We start from the raw sequence: 18,767 nt of genomic DNA on the forward strand, positions 1-18,767 counted from the left end.
AAAGTTAAATTAGACAGACTTCCATACTAGAGATAAAGTATAAAAAACTCACAGGGATTTCCCTTTTGGCCCTCAGAACAATACTATATGGTTTGGTTCTTCCTGTAATTATGTTATCAACCTCTATAATATTTGTGAAGAGGAAAGATGACACAATTTTTTTTTTCAATATTACTCACAACTGGTGACACAGTTGAGTGAGGGGACTGTCACTGAGAGCAGCTATGGTAGGAAATGGACACCTGTGGAATATTTTCAGCAGATTGGTTATGTCCAGACTTTTGTGGGTGGGAGGCATTGTTCTAGGTTGAGGTAAAGGATAGATGAGAGACGAAACTTTGTTTGAAACAGATTTATAAAATAAGTATAATTCTCTGATGTTGTGTTTTTGTTTTTAACTCTAATTGAAAATGACATCTCTAGCTGAAGTATTTTCTTTTAAAAATTGTCCACAGGACCATAAACCAAGGTTAATGGGATACAGTCATGGTGAAGCTAAAGGTCTAGGCCCTTCATTCCAATAGCAGGAAATAAAATGCTGTTTGAGGGCTTATGCTGTGCCAGTTCATTGCTAGGTGCCTTTATGTAAGTTATCTGGCTGAACCCTAACACAATGGTTGTGCTTTTGTTTTTGAAGATGATGAATCTGGAGCTCTGGTACCTTAGGTAGTTGGATCCATGACCTGAAGTGACAAGCTTGGGATTTAAAACTTACTCCAAAGTCTGTGTTGAGCCATTCAGCAGAACCTGACCTTTGTTAAAATTTTTGAGACATTTATGGGGAGCATTAATTTAGGCATTAGAAGACAGTCACAGTATTTTATTAGGGTGGTATCAATTTATCAGAGTTCCATACTGAGTAGTAGTTTTTTGTAGAAGACCCGGAAACAGAAGGAAGTGGATTTGATTCCTAAAGTTCAGAAGGCTGTGAACTATGGTTTACAAGTATTGGACAGTGCATTTGAGCAACTGTATATAAAAGCAGGAAACTCAGACTCTGAAGAAGATGATGCTAATGAACGGGTGGAACTGATCCTTGAACCAAAGGTAAAGACATTCAATTCCCTTATTTATATTGTTAAAGCCTTTTGTGTTTTTTGGGTACTTTATTTGGACACAGAATTAGGAAGACATGGACCTTGCTTTGAGGAAGTGAGCATGTCATGTAGCAATGTCATGTTGAAAGATGCTTGCTTTACTCGAGCATTTATGTCGAATACTTACTAGGTACCAGGCAGGATGCCAAGTATGGAGTACAAAGGTGCAGGACATCATTCCTATTCTCTTGATGTTTATTGCAGCATTAGCAGATGGCAGGAGAGAAAAGATACTTATATGAGTCACCATTGTAAGTGCTCTGAGAGAGAACTGACTTCCAGCTGGGGAAATCAGGGTAAAGATGAGACTTGAACTGGTATTTAAAGGATGAAGAAAGAGGCTCATGACAGGTAGAGATTTTGGGAACCTGAAATTCAGTACCTTGCTCTTAGGGAGACCATGGAGGTGTGGAAAGACATTTGGGTTGTTCGGTTTTGGCTATTATGTATAAAGCTTCTGTGAGCATTCATGAACAGACTGTTAGCCTAGCAGGTAGTTATTGCTCTCCTGTTGGCAAAGGAGACAATTAGGGCAACATAGAGCCACTCAGAAGTAAACACAAAAGGTTGCTGTATTGATTTTGAGAGTCTTGACACCCAGTGCTTTATGAAGTGAAATATACCACAAAACATGCCAAAAAATTCTTCTAGAAGTCACTTGTATCTTAGCACACTTTTCTTCCGATTGGAGCTTCCAGTGTCATACCAAGTTGGGACCGATCCTTTAGCACTGTACATTTGCTGGCTTGCTTTGCCACTGCAGAGATGTAGAAGTCAGCAGGGACCCTAGGAAACATTGCCTGCCAGACATATTACTTCCAAGTCAGACATCACCTTCTCTTTGACAGGGAGATGTGGGAACACCCTCTGAGTCAGTGAAACAGTTAGCCCAACTAGCACTTCGGTTTCTATGCACTAAATTGGTTGCCATTGTGTCTTTAACCTTAACATTAACCTTCCCAGAATTTCTGTTGTGTGAAGCATCAGAATTGTTCTCCCCTGTCCTCCAAGGGTCATTAGGGAGGAGATATGTCCAAAGGTCATGCCTGGTAAAGGAGAACTTAGCTTTTTTCTGTGGCAGGTGGAGATGGGATGCTGTCCTAGGGTGAAGCACTTTCTTGACCATAATTTTTAATGTGTGTGATGGGTGGGGCTCAGAAGTAGAGGACTGAAGTGGACAGATCTCCAACATGTGTCATTGTGTACACAGTCTCCTCTGCTTTATTTGGTCCGCTTATAAAAGGCAGCGATTGTGGCAGTATTGTGGACAGTGACTAAGAGAATGAAGAAGAGGTAAGTGCTGTTTAGTGTCTCCACGTTACGGTGGGAAGGAAACTTAGGGGGTATTTAGTAGGCAAAGTAAATAACATAGCTGTGAATTAGCAATCTGTTTTCATAAATCCTTTCACAGTGGTAGTGTCCATATCCTGAAGTTTTTCCTTGGGATTTCCTCTTTGTTTTGTGTGTACACAAACAAAGAAAACTACTTTAATCCCTTTTACCATTACTTTTTCCCACCTCTGCACCAAGTCCTCTTCATACTTGTATGTCCTGAGGGTGGCAGTTTAGATATTTTGGTGGAATCTCTACCTGAGGTATGTATAGTCTTTGAGTAAGTTCTGTATTTGAATAATTCTATGGAAAAACATTCACATTTAAAACTTTTTTACTGTATAATCTCCAGACCAGAAGAATGCATCCACTTACATTTTAGCTTTGCTTCTGACTCTAGCATATCCATGGAGCGTAATCTGACTCCTTGCTCTAGGGTCTCAGGGTCTGATGACCTTGACTATTGTATCTGGAGATGTCCCTTTAGACAACATGGTCATTGCAGAGGGCAGAGAGTTCAAAGGATAATTCTTGAGTGTGGATTTCTAAAAGGAGACAGTATTGTATGCATGCTTCTCTCTTCTCTTCCCTCTTTCTTTCCACAGTTCCTCTCCATAGCCTTCCTTCCACCCATGCTCCAAACAAAATTCCTTAACAGTAGGAAATAGGCTTTTCCTGAGTAATCTCACTATAGCTAATGGTCACTAGTTGAATCCTTTGCTTTTAGCTGTCAATGCAGCTGTTTACCTAATTGCTGGTAGCAAACACTGATTTTCCTTTTTGGGCCAAATGAAGTAGTTATCTTACCTAGAAGGAATATAGAGAGTGGAGTCCAAAATGTGAAAGAAGCCAACTTCTGATAATTTAGTTAATGAATGTGCAACTCTTTAAATTGAAAGGCTAGAAATGCTACTTCAGATAGATATGAACAAACTGTTAGAGATACTTAAATTGACCACAAAAATTACACATTTGCCAGGACAACCCTCAGGCATATTGGCAACTAATCTACCATATCTGCACTTTGATACTTCAGGTGACAGTAATCAGTACAAAGGGATCGAGTACTGATGTGCCCTGGAGACTTAGACCTGATGGAACTTCTGTGCTCTTGAGCAAAGCCTTTATTAATACTGGGGGAGAGGCGTTGTGTATTTTCCTTGGTTCTTGTCCCCACCGCAACAAAGAATTGAAGGGCAGAGACACAGTCGTGAAACAGTGTAAAAGTTTTATTTTAAAGTTACTTAGAAAGTGCAGGTGACCTCAGAGAGAGAGGAGCTCCCTGAAAGGTTGGGCAAAGTTAATTACACACTCTAGTGCGGGCGACCTGAGAGAGAGGAGCGCACTGAAAGGTTGGGGGTTCCCCCTTTTAAGGATTTCAGGAATGTGACAAAGGTGTGGATTTGTTAAGTGGTCTCAAGAATCTTTAATGAGACATCAAGTTTCTTATCAGTCCTCTAGGAAATTCTGCAAAATTAGCTTAACAAGAAATTTACTGCTTTGGTCCCAGACTCCCAGGATAGCAGCTTCCTGGTTTGGGAGCACATCAATCAAGACTGTCTGCCCTTCCTCCAAGGTGGTCAGAGTTATTTGTTGTTTGATAAAGAGTATGTTAAGAATTTTTCTTTTTGACTTCCTGGGTTTTTTCAAAATGCAATTTTGACTTTGCGGTGGTATTTCTCTGTCTTTATTAGGCTGTTTATAGGTGGGCCTTTTAGCAGGCTAGAGTAAATCACAATGGCACAATGAAGACACAGGCAATGCTCAGATACTTCTCTTTATCTGGGGAATATTCAAACATTCCAGGCCAAGTTGCTTCTGACCTTTTGAGCTCTGACTGATTAACTCATTAACTGAGTCTTTTCTTGCTTTCTAGTTTTAACTGGTTAACTGAGTCCTTTCTAGGGGGCTTTACTGACCTTGTTCTCTTTCCATCCCACTCATATCTATTTTCCTGCCTAACATTAACAACAAAGTTTTTTTTCTCCTAAAGGAATCAGGTGAAGATTTTGCCAACCATAGTGACAATGATTGAAACCGGGTAAGCTTCATGTATTGAAGTGATTTGACTTTGAAATTTACTTGAAATGTAACATACATTCTAAATATATGCTAGAATTAACTTTTGAATGGCTTATGAGAAAGTAAGCATTTATCCCTTACATTTTAAATTTTTTTTTAAAATTAGTTTTAAAATTAGTTTACAACTAATTTTCCTTCAAGCATTTCATGTTTTTAGGCTAAGGCTAAGTACCCCCCACTACATATTTCTCCAGTTTTGCTTTATGTTTTATTTTCTTTTTTCTTGGGAAACAAAAGATTTAAAAAGCAAAATTGAGAAACAGAGCCTCTGAAAGAAGACCCAGGTACCCAAACTGAATTGTTTCACATGAATCTTCCTCTCCTGTTTAAAAATTGAGATAATAGAGCAGTAATGTTAGGAACACTCAAAAGATGAAAATCTTCTAATCCTACTGCCTTAGCATAGTTGTCTTAATTTTTGTCTACCTTTCTAAGGAATCGATGAAATATTCTTTTCATAATATGCATAGTTTATTTTCTACTATCATATTTCCTACATACCATAAGGGTTTCCTTGTTATTATCTTTGTAATTTCCTTTGCAAACTTCTGTATTCTAAGAATACTGATAAAATGATGCTGTCATAGTCCGTAAATATAAATGGAAAACAGTTTATTTTGAGGATTTTATTTTTGAGAGAATGCTATATCCAGTATTTTCACACATAAAAACCCTTTGCTTATGTGAACTGTTGCCTTAATAATAAGGTGGTGTAGAGTTACATTAAAGGCTCTTGATACAATTATCTGGTGGACATTCCAGATTACAGATCATGTGTAATGATTTTCCTACAATCTCATCATCACTGGGATTATGATTTTTGCTACCATAGTATATATACAGTGGTATACAGTAATTCTCCCTTATCCATGGGTGACATGTTCCAGGACTCCCAGTTTGAATGGGGGAAACTGCAGATAGTAGTACTCAGTATGGTTTCAGGCATAACCCGAAACTGAACCTTAAGGTTTTTTTCCTATACATACATACGTACAGTAAAGTTTATAAATTAGGCACAATAAGAGAGTAACAACTAATAAAATTGAACAATCATAACCGTATACTCTAATGAAAGTTATGTGGATGTGGTCTCTCTCTCAAAATATCTTACTTTACCTTCCTATGATGATGTGAGATGCTAAAATGCCTACATGATGAGATGAAGTGGGATGAATGGCTTAGGCATTGTGATCTAGCATTAGGATACTATTGATCTGTTGATTAATAGGAGGATCATCTGTTTCCAGAACATGGTTGACCATGGGTAACTGAAACTGCAGAAATGAAACTGGGTAAGGGGGGGACTACTGTATTGAGGTCACCCTAATTTTGCATTTCAGTTTGCTAATTAGGAAATAATTTTTCACAAAAATTTTCAACTATCAAATGAAGGATTTAGAACTTTTTGGTTGGTACTTATATTTTTTCCAGTTGTATTTACATATGTTGCTAGTCTCTATAATCTTATTTTTTCTTTAAAGGATATTTATTTCTATGAAATTTACTACTGAGATTCATAGATTCAGACAGTTTTCAAACAATACAATATAGTGATTAAAAAAAGTATCGGCTTAACCCTTCATGTTGTTAAAGAGATACTGTTTTTGTATGCCACCACTAACCTCAAAGTTCTAAGGATTAAATTAGTTAATAAAGTACTTTAGCATAGTGCCTGGTGGTTTATTGATTTAAACATTAAAAAAATTTTTAATGCAAATTATACATATCAGTGGTTGTTTTTATAAAAGCTAGAACTTAACCATTAAACTTAGTTTGAGCCTTCCAATCCTCATCTTCTTACACTCTCCAGAGGTGCCTGGTGGTGTGATCTGAGAGTATCTATTTCCAAGTGTTTTTCTTTGCTTCTACAAATACAGCTGTGTCCATAGAAATGGTGGAGTGGGCCGGGTGGCACACTGGGTTTCCCATCGGCATTTGTTTTCCTCAGTGCCTTGGATGGTTCCTCCGGTTGTTACAGCTTATTACTTTTAACTTAGCATTCTTATTAAGATAAAATCCTATTAGTTTATTCATTTCTCTAGTGATGGACATTGTTAATATTTCAATATTTTGCTATTCTTGCACTGAAATTTGAGTGTTTACTTGTTCCAGCACATTGACTGCTTCATAACTTGGGCATTGTCATCATCATTTAACAAGCTGCTTACCATTTTGCCTTCAAAGAGGAATGGCAGTATCTCTTTTCAGCTTGGTGACCTTATCTAATTGTTCTAACATGGTTTTATACTCTTAGCACACTGCACAGATGAGTGATGAAGAGGAGGAGGACGATGGTTGTGACATTTTTGCTGACTCTGAGAAGGAGGAGGAAGCTACTGAGGACACTGAAGAAAATACTAGACCTGTAAGAAAGACTGGTATTTGCTATCTCATGCCAAAGTTTTAGACATGGTACCTAGGCCTCATTTCTTTATTGTCATTTATGTTTATAACTCTCTCATTTTGCATACTTGTCATTTCATTTACGCTTTTGAAAATAATGGTTGAGGATCCCAAGCTGCTTTACAAGTACTACCTTTTCTTCGAAATGCTAAAATTTTACAAGTCACATCATTCAAAATGCATTCAGTTCCAGAGTTTTAAAACCCTAAATTCCCTCCTCACCCCACCCCAAGTGCTTCATGGAAGCTTTCTTATCTAGCTCTTTGAATATTAAAGTGAAGTATTAACAAGGTAGGGAAATAAGGAGCATCTTCCTTGGAAGGACCACTGAGTTCTGCTTCTTGGTGATCTGTATAGGGTGCATCTATTTACATTCAGTTAGTTAAACCCTGTTTTCTCATCAGTTCAATTTATTTGCTGTTTTTTACATAATTTTGTTAGGTGTCTGGAAGTAAACTGTATTAATTTGTATGTCACCAAAAGTGATTCTTTTGGTTATTTCTGCTGATAGACAAAAAGTAGACCTACATCGTTTGCTGATGAGCTGGCTGCTAGGATCAACAGGGGTGCCTGGAGCCAGAAAGAAGAGGAGCAGCTAAGTAAGCCACTGAGATGAGTTAATGGTGGTGGGGAAGTGCAAGACCCTCTGCTGGGCTTCACGGAGGATAGACTTCTCTGTTTAATTTACTGAGGCATGAGAGGCTTAAACTGTAGTTCTTATTCTTTTTTTGGTTTCTAGACTCTTTGATAACTGAACACTGAGGAACTCTGAAGAAAAATGTACATATGCACATTTTGTATGCAATTTCAGGGGACTGATAGATGTCACAGAGAACCATGGGGTCCAGATTAAGACTCTCTTGCTTAATATTTACTTTTATCTTTTGACTAAATAAAAACATACTATGTAGTATATACTTGTGATTTAAGAGGGTAAAGAGATGTCAGAATAATTCTTTTCAGCAGCTGCAGTCCTGGTATACACATACCTTAGGATGTAAGCTGAAGCTTTCTGCCTTGGAAAGAGGCACTATTGAGATACAAAGTTGATGTCTTGCTCTAAGATTAGGAGCCATGAGGATGACAGGCCTGTGTGTAAAGAAGCAGTGGGTAAACACCAAGGGTAGACTGACTATGGTTAAAACTGTGAACTATTCCTCAAGTCTTGTCTCCAGGAGAAGCAAAACCTCGGGAGACAGTAAAAGAGAAGAAAGAAAGAACTCCCTCAGATGGTAGGCCTCTTCCCTCCAGTCTGCTATTTTGGGAGGCACTGAACTCAGGGACATGGTCGTTGTAATTCATAAAGTACCTCTATAAGTGCTGACAGATTGGGTCTTTTGCCATTCATATTTCCAAAGCATTTAAAAGCATGCTTTGGGATGCTGGAAGGAGATGTGAGTATGAGGTAGAAATACTGTAGAATCTGAATTATTAGGTGTTGTAGCAACCATTAGCCATCTTTCCAGAATTCTTCAGAAATATAGAAACTAGGGATCTCTAGCATTTGTTCTCAGTAAAGAATATGTTAGGTGCTTTCGTAGTAAACAGGAGCATCCACTGTGTTCCTGCTTGTGACTGGTCAGTATATAGATGTCTCTTCAGTCTGCCCTTCCTTCAAGTTCTTGATGGAGTGGGTCTTGAATAGCAATTAAGCCATATATTTACTAGTTTTAAAAAAGAAGTAAATCTAGATGGTGGGAATACCCGTGGAATTCCTCCTGCTCCAGACATTACAGACTTGAGGGTGGGAACCCACAGAGACTTTTAAGGGATTTGGTGGACTGTTGAATGAGTTTCTGTTGTGAAATTTCTGGCTGCCAATACCAATCTTTATCCCTCCCTGCAAAACTTTCTTTCTGTTTGCTAGATGAAGGCGATAACTTCTTTGTGCCCCCCAAGCTGACTGATGAAGACTTCTCACCATTTGGCTCCAGAGGCGGCCTGTTCAGTGGAGGGAAGGGACTTTTTGATGGGGAGGAAGAGGTGAGTTGGTGGTAAGCAGTGAAGCTCTCCAAAGCTTTGTCATGGGTCCGCAGGGAAGAAATGCACTTTGGTCCATTGGCAGGGGAAAAATGGCTTCTTGGTTAGAAGTTGCTTCTACTTTCATATTTTGAGACATTTTAAACTAAGAATCACTAAGTGAAAAATACGGTATCCTGATACCCTTTGTGAGGTGGGGAGAGGATGTTGGAGTGTAAGTAGTAAATAATTTACTTGATTAGGCAACTGTTTCTTTTCTTATCTATCATTCTTCTTCCATTTTTGTATTTAACTCCTGGACAGACCAGATTATTTAAAGTCTGATTTTGCCATAGTTTTCACTTTGGAACTGGTTTTCTGGCAGAACAGTAAATATATATCTTTACACTTTACAAAAATCTTTTCTTTAGAAATCCTCAAGTGCAGCTACCATGTCCTGTGCTGTTTTGAAATCTGTGTCGTGTACCTTCTTATGAGCAGAGCGACCTCTTCACGGAAGCGCCTCAGGATCAGGAAGCTCGAGCCTCCATTAATGCAGGTGAGCTTGGACTGGGGCTGACTCTGCTTCTTCCTGAACAGATTTCCAAAACTGCTTACCTCTCGCTAGGAGATAGAACCCCTGAGGCTGTTCCCAGGCCTTGCTTCTTAGTTAGGCAGGAAGCTGTTGTGTTTGCCTTGGTCTAGTTAAAAGCAGTTCATCTTCACTACACGTTTTGGAAAAAAGCAAAAAGCACCAACTATAGACTCACATCACAGTTTTGCTTCTTTCTTAGAAATCATACAAAGTCAAATGAAAATTACTCTATAGTGGTGTGGAGGATATTTTATGTAATTGTTTAATTTAAACATTTCTAAAGTTCCATGTAAGTTGGAGATCAGTAAATCCCCAGTCCAGTGTGCATCAGAATCATCTGTGGAGCATACATTAAAAAAGAAACAGCTGGTAATATTTATTCCATTAGTTCTGTGGTAGTTCTGGTGAATTGAGAATTAGTTCTTTTAAGTGACCTTATCTCCCCAGGCCATGAGTCGTCAGATTTTGTACTTGCTTTGATGCTGGCTGACTTGACTGTCCTGCAGGCCCTGCTCTCCACTTCCTGGCACCAGTGACTTGCCTTGTTTCCCTATTTCCTGTTAACTGTCTTCATTTTTTTCACTGATGTCTCAGATTTCTAGCTGCTCTCTTTTACCTGATCATTCTCATCAAATCAGAATAGATAGAGTTGATTGAGGAGCCTGCTTGCACATACCCCGCCTCCCACATCTGTGCTCTGCACCTTCCTTGGCCTCCCCTGCAAACCCCACTGCTATTGTTGATCAGAGTCAGAGTGATCTTGCATGGGAATCACAGATTAAATTGTATTAGGACTAAGAAAAAAGTCATGACATCAGTAGAGAAGACTAAGTAAGCTAAGGAATTTTTAAATGGCTCTACAGGAAAAATTTGTTTTAACAGGTCTCCTGTTAGCTATGTATTGTGTTGTACATATTTCAGGCAAGTGCATTTAACAAGTCATTTTCTGTTGAAATGACTTTCTTTTTCTTTCTCATCTTAGCATCTTCATCCTCGATACCTGCAAAGAAAATCCCAGCAGGAGCTGTTTCGGTATTTTTAGGTATCAAACTTAGAGTTTGTTTTTTAAAACCATCTAAGTGTGTTGGGTCATTTTTAAAGTTTCGTTAGCTAAGGCGTGGCTTGAGAGCATGAGGAGCTTCCAAGGGCATCTGACTGCCTACAGAAAGAGCTTGTTTACTGGCATTAGTTCATATTCTCTTAGAAACCAATGGCCTTGGACTTTTTAGTGTTCCACTGACCAGGTGATTCTGTAGCACAGAAGGATAGGGGCTATTGGGTTCTTTTAATGGTTTTGTGGATGAACCGAAACAAAGTTCTTGGTGGGTGATACTGGTTTTTTTTTTCTGTAAAGTCAGGAGGCCCACCCACACTGGCTCACATTTGTGACTGTCCTTTCTCTCCACCCACAGGGGACACTGATGTGTTTGGTGCCACCTCTGCTCCGTCATTGAAGGAACCCCAGAAGCACAAGCAGCCCACCGCAGGGCAAAGCCCATACCTTGCAGCGCCCACTGACCTCTTCGATGACACTGATGATGACGACATCTTTTTTGCGGCATCATCTAGCAAGTCTTCCATGACAGGTACCTGCTCCTGCCTCTTTTTTGGGAATGTAGCCAGAAGAAGAATGTCAACCTAAAAAGGACAGAACGCTCCTCTGGTTCTGTAGCTTGTGCAGTGCAGAACCCCTCCTCGCTCAGAACACTCTCATCTCCACCTAAACAGTTACAGTGCCTTGGAGGTCTCTGTTTTATGAGCCAATCTTTTTTTGCTTTGGAAACCAATCACTAGGATTCTTTCTTTTAGAGAGCTGAAATATGTTCCCCTGTAATGTCTGCTGCTCAAAGTTTCTAGTTCTGACCTTTGGAATTACAGGAAAGTGTTCATCACACTTTGTTCTAGCAGCCCTTAGTAAAATATATGAGCAGAATGTCACATGCTAGCTGTTCTCTGTGCCAGAACAGAAAGCCCAGGTAACCTTGACCTTTTCTTAATATGACAAGGATTCCAGCCCCTTGGTCCCTTTGGCACTCTCCTCTCTTCTCACGGTTAAGTCAGTGTGCTCATAAAAGTCACTCCTCTAAACCAGCTGTTCTTTCATGTGCGGGTGACTCTCCCAGGACTCTTGGCAAAGATTCAGATTCAGTGGGTGTGGGTTGGTACTGGGAATTCTATGTTCTAACGACTTCTCTGGTGGGCAGAGATTGCTGCTCTGTGGATGGCACTTGGAAGAGCAAGGCTTGGGTCCATTGGGTGCTTTTCCCTAAAAGGGTAGACCACTAATGTGCACAGGAGTTCCAGCAACCTGAGAAAAGTTGGATGAGATGGACCAGGATGTACTGAGAGGCAGGTGAGGGAAGGAAGGACAGAAGCAGAAACATGAGGGAAATAATACCTCATTATTTTAGAAAGAGTATAAGCACAGACATAATAGAGGCAGATATAGGCCGACAAGATGAGGTGATAGTAAATAAAGGCAATAGTGCATCTCTTGGCCTGGAGCTTTTCACTTAGTGGATATCATTGAGAACTGATTTGGAATCACAAATAAGTTGACAGTTGTTGCTCTTGTGGAACTTTAATGAGTCCTTGACCTTGTTTCAGTGCCACACTCCTCACTTGGTGCAACAGTGCTATGGTAGTTAAAGGTTGGGAACTGCCCAGTATTTCATCAGAAGGTTAATTGTGGTCCCTCCACTCTGAAATTCTGTGAAGCTATTACAAAGGATGGAGCCTATAATTTTGGCATGGGAAGATTCCCCATGTGCATTAAGTGGAAAATGCAAATTATCTTACCATTTATAGCCTTACTTATGAATAACTAAAGTTAATACATTAGTATATCCTTTGGGTAAGTTAAAAGCATGTATACCAAACTGTCCCTGATGGCCATCATGTTTGGATGGGCAGGTAGAGCTACAGGGGTGTTTTCAGTATTTGCTTTTATGTGCCTTTGTACAGTTTGACTTTAAAAAAAGCAGGGGCCAACCCTCACGTCTCAGAGTCCTAGAGTTGTTGACTCTCAAATGGTATTTTTCTCATATAGGTCTCTTTGCCTTTTAAGCCAGTCCAAGCTACTCGTAAGCATGGCGTGGGAGCCAGATGATTAAGCAGTCTGTCCTGTGTTTCATTTGAGCTGCTGTTGTGGTCTTTGAAAAATTCCAGTTAATTCACATAAGATTTTTCAAGTTTGTCACAAAATAAACACACTTTTCTGTTTATTGTTTGGGAAGAATTTTTTGTCTGGATTTTGTGGAGGCATTTTTGACCTTCATGCAATTTTATGCTGTCATGTCTTTCTAAAGACAAAGTCACATCCATTGTCAATATCTTTGATGATGAGGAAGGATATCTGTTCAAAGAAAAAGCAGCGGCTTTGCCGGAAGCTACTGTAAATCAGGTGAACACCAAGCAAGAGCAAAAAAAAGGGTAAGCGTGTGGGAAGACTAAACACAGGAGTATTGATTTGGGGCATCTTGTTAATTCATTTGGAACTCAGAGGGAAGTATTGTTTCCTTTTGTGTGTATAGTGTTCAAACACAGAAAATTGAAAGAAAAGTACAGTGAGCGCCCACAGAACTACCACTCAGGCTCAGTAGTTGTATTTTGCTTGCTCATTGGTTTTACCCTCCGTTGATAGCATTTGTCTGACCGTGTTGGGGGGTGCAAAAGAATGCTTTTCCAATTCTTTCATTTCTTCATGTTTATTAGCTGGCGTTCTCCTCCTCCTCTACCACTCTTTTGATATACTATAGGAATAGGATCATGGGTTCTCCGTTCAGCCGACATTCTAGAGTCCATGAGTGTCGTCATCTTTTTTATGCTCTAAATGCCCTGGATTTGGCCGGTGGGATGTGTCTGCATTTGTCTTTAAGCTCTTCTGGCTGCTCTCCCTTCCCTTGCTGCCCTGCACAGCTTGATCTTTCTAAAGCACATCTTGTGTCCTGTCCTCTCCATGATATCCTGACCTTCTCGCTGCCAGCCACCTAGTTCTCAGCACTCACACCCTGGCAGGATCCTAGGGCTGTCCACCCTTGCTGACTTCAGTCACGTGTGTCCCATTTGTGTGTCAGGTGGGCGGTCTGTCCTACTTTCTGATCCACCTGATGTACCCACCCGCTGCTTCACCTTAGTTTTCTCTTCTCACACACAGCTGCCCCTGCAGAGAATGTTCTTGCTTGTACCATCTCCCAAGTCCAGGCCTTGTCTGTCCTAAGAAATTTACTTTATCAATGAACTGTTTCTTCTCTCTTTCCTATATACCAATCTTTAAATTCTTTCTTATGATACTTGTCCTTTTGTATTATTCTTTATATAAACTTGATACATGTCCACAGCATCTCCTTTGCCCTGGTGCATGGCCTGGTGCCTTATCCTAGCAGAGACTGCCTACACTTTCTAAATGAATGATTGAATGTACCCTTGTTTCCAGGTGTCTTGTTTAACTCTCTTTTTTTTTTTTTCCTTCAAAGATTGCCATATCTTCCAGCAAAAATCTCAAGCTCTCATCAGAAACAGAGACTCAAAAAGGCTTATTTTCAGATGAGGAGGACTCTGAGGTAAGGAATTCTTTTTCTTAGTTCTGGGAAGTAGTCCTTTGATATGACATAAGAAACTATTTCTGAATCAGGATTTTGTCAGAAAGATGTAAGACTTTATTAAAGACTTTAGTTCCTTCTTTGAAAATAATGTCTTGAACACATGGCCTTTAGAAAGCATTATGTATGCAGTACTTCTCACTGTTGGGTTTGAATCCAGTTTATGTCCTAGGAGGAAAACATTCTACTCAGGATGTTCAAATGTAAGGCTGTTTGTTGACCCACAGTGCAGTGAGGTGCTTGTACCAGAATGGAAATCAGCACACTACTTCCTTTTTCAGTAGCACTAAATAGCAGGCTTAGTGACGTATATTTCAGCATAGCCTTTTCTTTTGTAACCAGTGTCGGTTTGTGGGCTGGCATCTGCCTGAAGTACCCTTCCAGTGGAACAGTACCGGTTTCCAAAAGTGTCACTGCCTTGTCTGACTCCCATGGGCTCACATCCCTTTGGAGATAATTTTCAGCTAGGTATTTAGGGGTTCGAAGCCTGTCTGTCTGAGAAGGTAGTGGGCAGTAATAAGTCCCATGCACAGAAAGATATGTGGACATGGCAGAAGTTTACCTGTAATTTCAAGAAGCCGTGAACTCTGGGTTAAGCTTTCTGGTTACTTTGCACTAACAGCCAGGATGAACATACAGCTCTTCGGAAGCAGAGTGATTGCCATTGATGTAAATAAAGCCTTTTGAGGCTAATTTTTTTATTACAGCCAGTGTACAGAAGATAGGAATGAAAAAGTCCACTTAAGGCAAACTCATGACACATGAGCACTGCAAACTGGGACCTCAGACTCTCGTCTTAACCCACACTCTCACTTCCTCATCATTAAACACACCTGCACTTTGGGGTCTTTGCCCCTCTCCTCCTATCCCTCCCTCTGGAAATACACTTCCAAGAATCTGGATGGCTTGCTACTTCACATTTTTCCACTGCCCTGTGAGGCTTCCCCCGATGACCCTTTGCATGATAACAAGCCTGCCAGCACACACCGCGGCGCACTGCTTAGCCCATTCTTCTGCTTTATTGTTCTCCACAGTATGTACTGCCACATGACATGTCATTTCAACATGCTCATTGTCACCGTACTTGTTCATTGCCTTGGCTAGAATAAGCTCTGTGAGGGCAAGCAGTTTTGTTTTCTGCTTATACCCCTAACATCTAGACTGGTGCTTGGCACCTGGTAAGTCATCAAGTAGTTGTCAACTATATTAAAACAAACAAACACGCACCAATTTCAGACTTAAAAGGTGTTTCAGCTACTTATTACTGTGAAATAATACACCAAAACTTAGAGGCTTAAAAAAAACAGTAAGTTTTACTACCTTTTATGGTTCTACAAGGGCTCAGGTAAGCAGTTTTTCACTTAGGGTCTCTCATACAGTTCCAGTCTGAAGGTGGCCAGGCTGAGAGTCATCTCACCCACATGTCTGGTGCCTCCATAGGAAAGACTTAAACAACTGAGGCTCTTGGGGCACCCCGTTTGTTTTTCTGTGGTCTCCCAGCATGGCAGCTTTGGGAAAGCTGTATTCTTACGTGGCAGCCCAGGGCTTCAAAGTAAGATTCCCATATTAGCTGCACGGAAGTTGTATTGCTTTCTGTAACCCAGCCTCGGAAGTGAGCATTGTCATTGTTGCCACACTCTGTGGTCACGGCCATCACAAAAGGCCTGCCCAGGTCCAAGGGCAGGCAGCACAGACTCCACCTCATCATGGGTAGAGTGTAGAAGAATTTGTGGACAGATTTTAATACCATCACCAAAGGCTTTCTCCCATGAGTATTATTATAGATTGTTTTTTTTGATGCTGTTAGAGTACTTGGTCAAGAAGAAGTAAAACAATGCAGTCTAGGAGAGAAAACTTTAGACAAGGGTTGATTTTATTTTTTTTGTACTCCTGCCTCTGTATCTCAAGTGTGGAGCTAAAACTTGCTCTGTGAAATAATTTTGGAAACTTGTTTGAGGTAATGGAAAAGCCTTTTTTTATTACACCAAAGAAGACTAATGTCAAAGGTCCAAAACCATGAGGTTAAATTTGTTTTGTTTGTTTATTATTCATCCATTCATTCACTTTTTAAAGCAGTAGAACCCTTTTCCTAAGTGAAATCTTGCCAATGTGTAAAATGCAGGAGAAGCAGGAGAAGCCTGGAGTCCGCCTGTGTGACCTCTTACACCTGAACAGGCCCATGAAACTCCGTGAGGCCCAGGCAAAACACCACTGGGCTGAAAGGAGCTCTTTTCAATTAATGAATTCATTAAGTCTGTATTTGAAGAGTAGACTGAATCCATAGTAAGAAATATTTTCCAAAGAGGACTTATAAATTATGTTCTTATCCTAGTTAATTGTCTGGCTCTTGTGTATTTAAGTTTTTCTTCTGGAGGGAATAGTCCTATTTTTGTTTCTGATTCATGGAGCTAAATTTGCAGATCTTTCTTTGCTTTATAGGTTGATTCTTTATAGCATTTTGAAAATTTCTTCAGTCTACCAGGTCTTTCTCTACTTTGCAACATCTCCTAATTTTAAAATAAAAATTTTTGTTGGTTTGAAAGAAATAGCATACTCTCATAAAAGGACAGAGGAGTGTTAGTAAAACAGAGTTGTAACATCCCGTATTTTGGGAATGTAGCCTCTATTTCTGTTACTGAATTTAATATCTTTGTAGACAAAGAAAAGGAAGTCATTCTCATTCTTTTTAGTCTGATAGGAGATTGACTGGAAAATTTCCTCCACCTTAAGCCATCCAAGTGGGAATGAAGAAAACTCTGAGACCCCCTGGAGTTCATGTGGGTCTCTCCCTTCTCATACAGAAGTATTTCTGTCGCATACAGCCGGAAGCATGGTCCTCAAGGTCTGTCTCAGCCAGCTTCTCTCTTTTTTAAATTTTATTTTAAAAAAGGAAAAGTTTTATTAGGGAAAGTAAAGGACCTAAGCTTGAACCTACCAGCATCCCTCTTTGACAGGGACCTAGACCTGGCCATTATGTCATAGTCTTTAGAGTTTCATATCTGACTGGTACTCTAAAAACCAATACATCTTGCTGAGAACTTTAATCTTGATCCAACAGGATTTGTTTTCTTCTCAAAATGTGAGTAAGCCGAAAGATGCATCTCTCCTGCCCAGCAAACCCCCAATGTCAGTCTTGTTTTTTGATGATGAAAATGAAGAGGTAAACTCTGTTACTGCAACAGAAGATCATCAAGTTTCTGATAAATAGAAAACCATTGCTGATATAGCTTTATAGCCAGAGGCTCACTCAGTAGAACAAGGTGATAGAGAAGCAGTCACGCTATCCGAGGCTTATATAACAAAAATATCTTGGGTTTATTTCTTAAGTTCTTTAACTTAAGTGACTCTTCTTAGGTTCTGTTGACTGTACAGTGGGCAGGACATTGAATTCTTGACCCAGATATCATTTTTGAAATCTGCCTTTAAGAGGATAAAAAGAATACTTTATAATTCTCTTAAACCCAGTGATACAAGAATGTCTTGGGTAAAGTGGGAGTGGAGTGGAGAAGGTTATATCTCACCTTGCTTTTCTTCCCACCGTGAATGAGAGCAAAGTGGGGGAAAGAAATCAGGAAGAAGACAAAACAGACCTTCCCTCCATGCAGCGTTGTGCAGTGGCTTAGCTCATGGGCTTTGCGTCAGACCCCTGTGTGCATATCCCAGCGTTTCAACTTGGAATTTAGGGACCTTGGACAAGCAACTTCACTTTTCTGAATCTCATATGCTGTAGAAATATATAGGATCTTTGTGACAGCTTAAACAGCTGATGTACAGTGTTTTGGGCACAGAACCTGGCACTAGTAGATGCAGAGTAAAGGTTAGTTCCTATCATTAGTATCCCCATTGGATGCCAGTTCATTTTCTCATGGCCTTTCCTATCTTCCCACACTCTCCTTAAAGCCTGCCTTTTTTTGAATCTTTACATTTCATGACTATTCACCTAGGATATTGTTAAAGAGTGTTTCTCTAACTTGGGCTCAGGCTCTGTGATGATTTTGGTTCCATTACCTTAATGAAAGTAAGGTTGACTATACAATTATTGACAAATGCCATTGAACCTATAAGAAGCAGCTCTTTAGTAGGCTAGTGATGTTATTTAGTAAACTACTTCATCAATTTGTATTGTCTCTTTAAAATTAACCAGAAACACAGTCATTCCTTTCTTCTGTTCCAGGTGTGGGTCTTTATTTTAAATACATGTAAGGGATTAGAGAAAGCTCTTTATTTCTCTTCTTCTGTCTGTTGCTCCAGTTTCTAATTCATAGAAAGAATGGTGCAAGTTGCTGTCTGCTGCAGGGGCCTGTGGGGCTCTGCTGCCCACATAGGCTGCAGGTCCTCCCTACAGAGTCTAGAGGGCCTGCCCCAGCAGGTTTGGGTGGGACCAGGCTTCCTCCCATTTCTTTGAGCTTGTCTCCCACATTACCATCCCTCCCCCACAAGTGTTCTACCTTTGAGTTCTAAGGTATCTGTTAACCTTCTGTAGATAGAGTATACAGTTTGAAGACTGTAGGCTATTGTTATGGGATTATACATGAGAGAAGTGGGATTTATAAGAATTTTGTGATACTCCCCCTGCCCCCTGCAAGAGATGTTACGTATATTCTGTACCTGATTAGAAACTTAAAACAGTCTGATCTGAGAGACTGTCTTAGACCCTTAGTTTCATGTGTATGAAGTTTTAAGTGTATGAACATTTTG

At 40.0% G+C, this 18,767-nt stretch overlaps 1 protein-coding gene across 1 annotated transcript; it reads left to right on the top strand.

The window, feature by feature from the left end:
- Window positions 1-4,634: 4,634 nt before the first annotated feature.
- On the top strand, window positions 4,635-15,193 carry LOC130684564 (WASH complex subunit 2A-like). The gene is made up of 10 exons (XM_057505822.1): window positions 4,635-4,795; window positions 6,766-6,876; window positions 7,426-7,513; window positions 8,782-8,897; window positions 9,375-9,432; window positions 10,451-10,510; window positions 10,881-11,054; window positions 12,777-12,900; window positions 13,944-14,030; window positions 14,777-15,193. Exons 2-10 carry the CDS (start codon window positions 6,778-6,780, stop codon window positions 14,832-14,834), a joined length of 864 nt encoding a protein of 287 aa, XP_057361805.1. The 5' UTR covers window positions 4,635-4,795; window positions 6,766-6,777; the 3' UTR covers window positions 14,835-15,193.
- Window positions 15,194-18,767: the final 3,574 nt, after the last annotated feature.

This window comes from Manis pentadactyla, chromosome 8, assembly GCF_030020395.1.
Source record: "Manis pentadactyla isolate mManPen7 chromosome 8, mManPen7.hap1, whole genome shotgun sequence".
Classification (NCBI taxonomy): Eukaryota; Metazoa; Chordata; class Mammalia; order Pholidota; family Manidae; genus Manis; species Manis pentadactyla.

Bases quoted from the DNA above. Each gene is read 5' to 3' on its own strand.
- LOC130684564 (XM_057505822.1), top strand. From the start codon at position 6,778: ATGAGTGATGAAGAGGAGGAGGACGATGGTTGTGACATTTTTGCTGAC. The intron at 10,511-10,880 runs GTATCAAACTTA...CTCCACCCACAG, and splicing joins AGCTGTTTCGGTATTTTTAG to GGGACACTGATGTGTTTGGT. The intron at 12,901-13,943 runs GTAAGCGTGTGG...TTTCCTTCAAAG, and splicing joins AAGCAAGAGCAAAAAAAAGG to ATTGCCATATCTTCCAGCAA.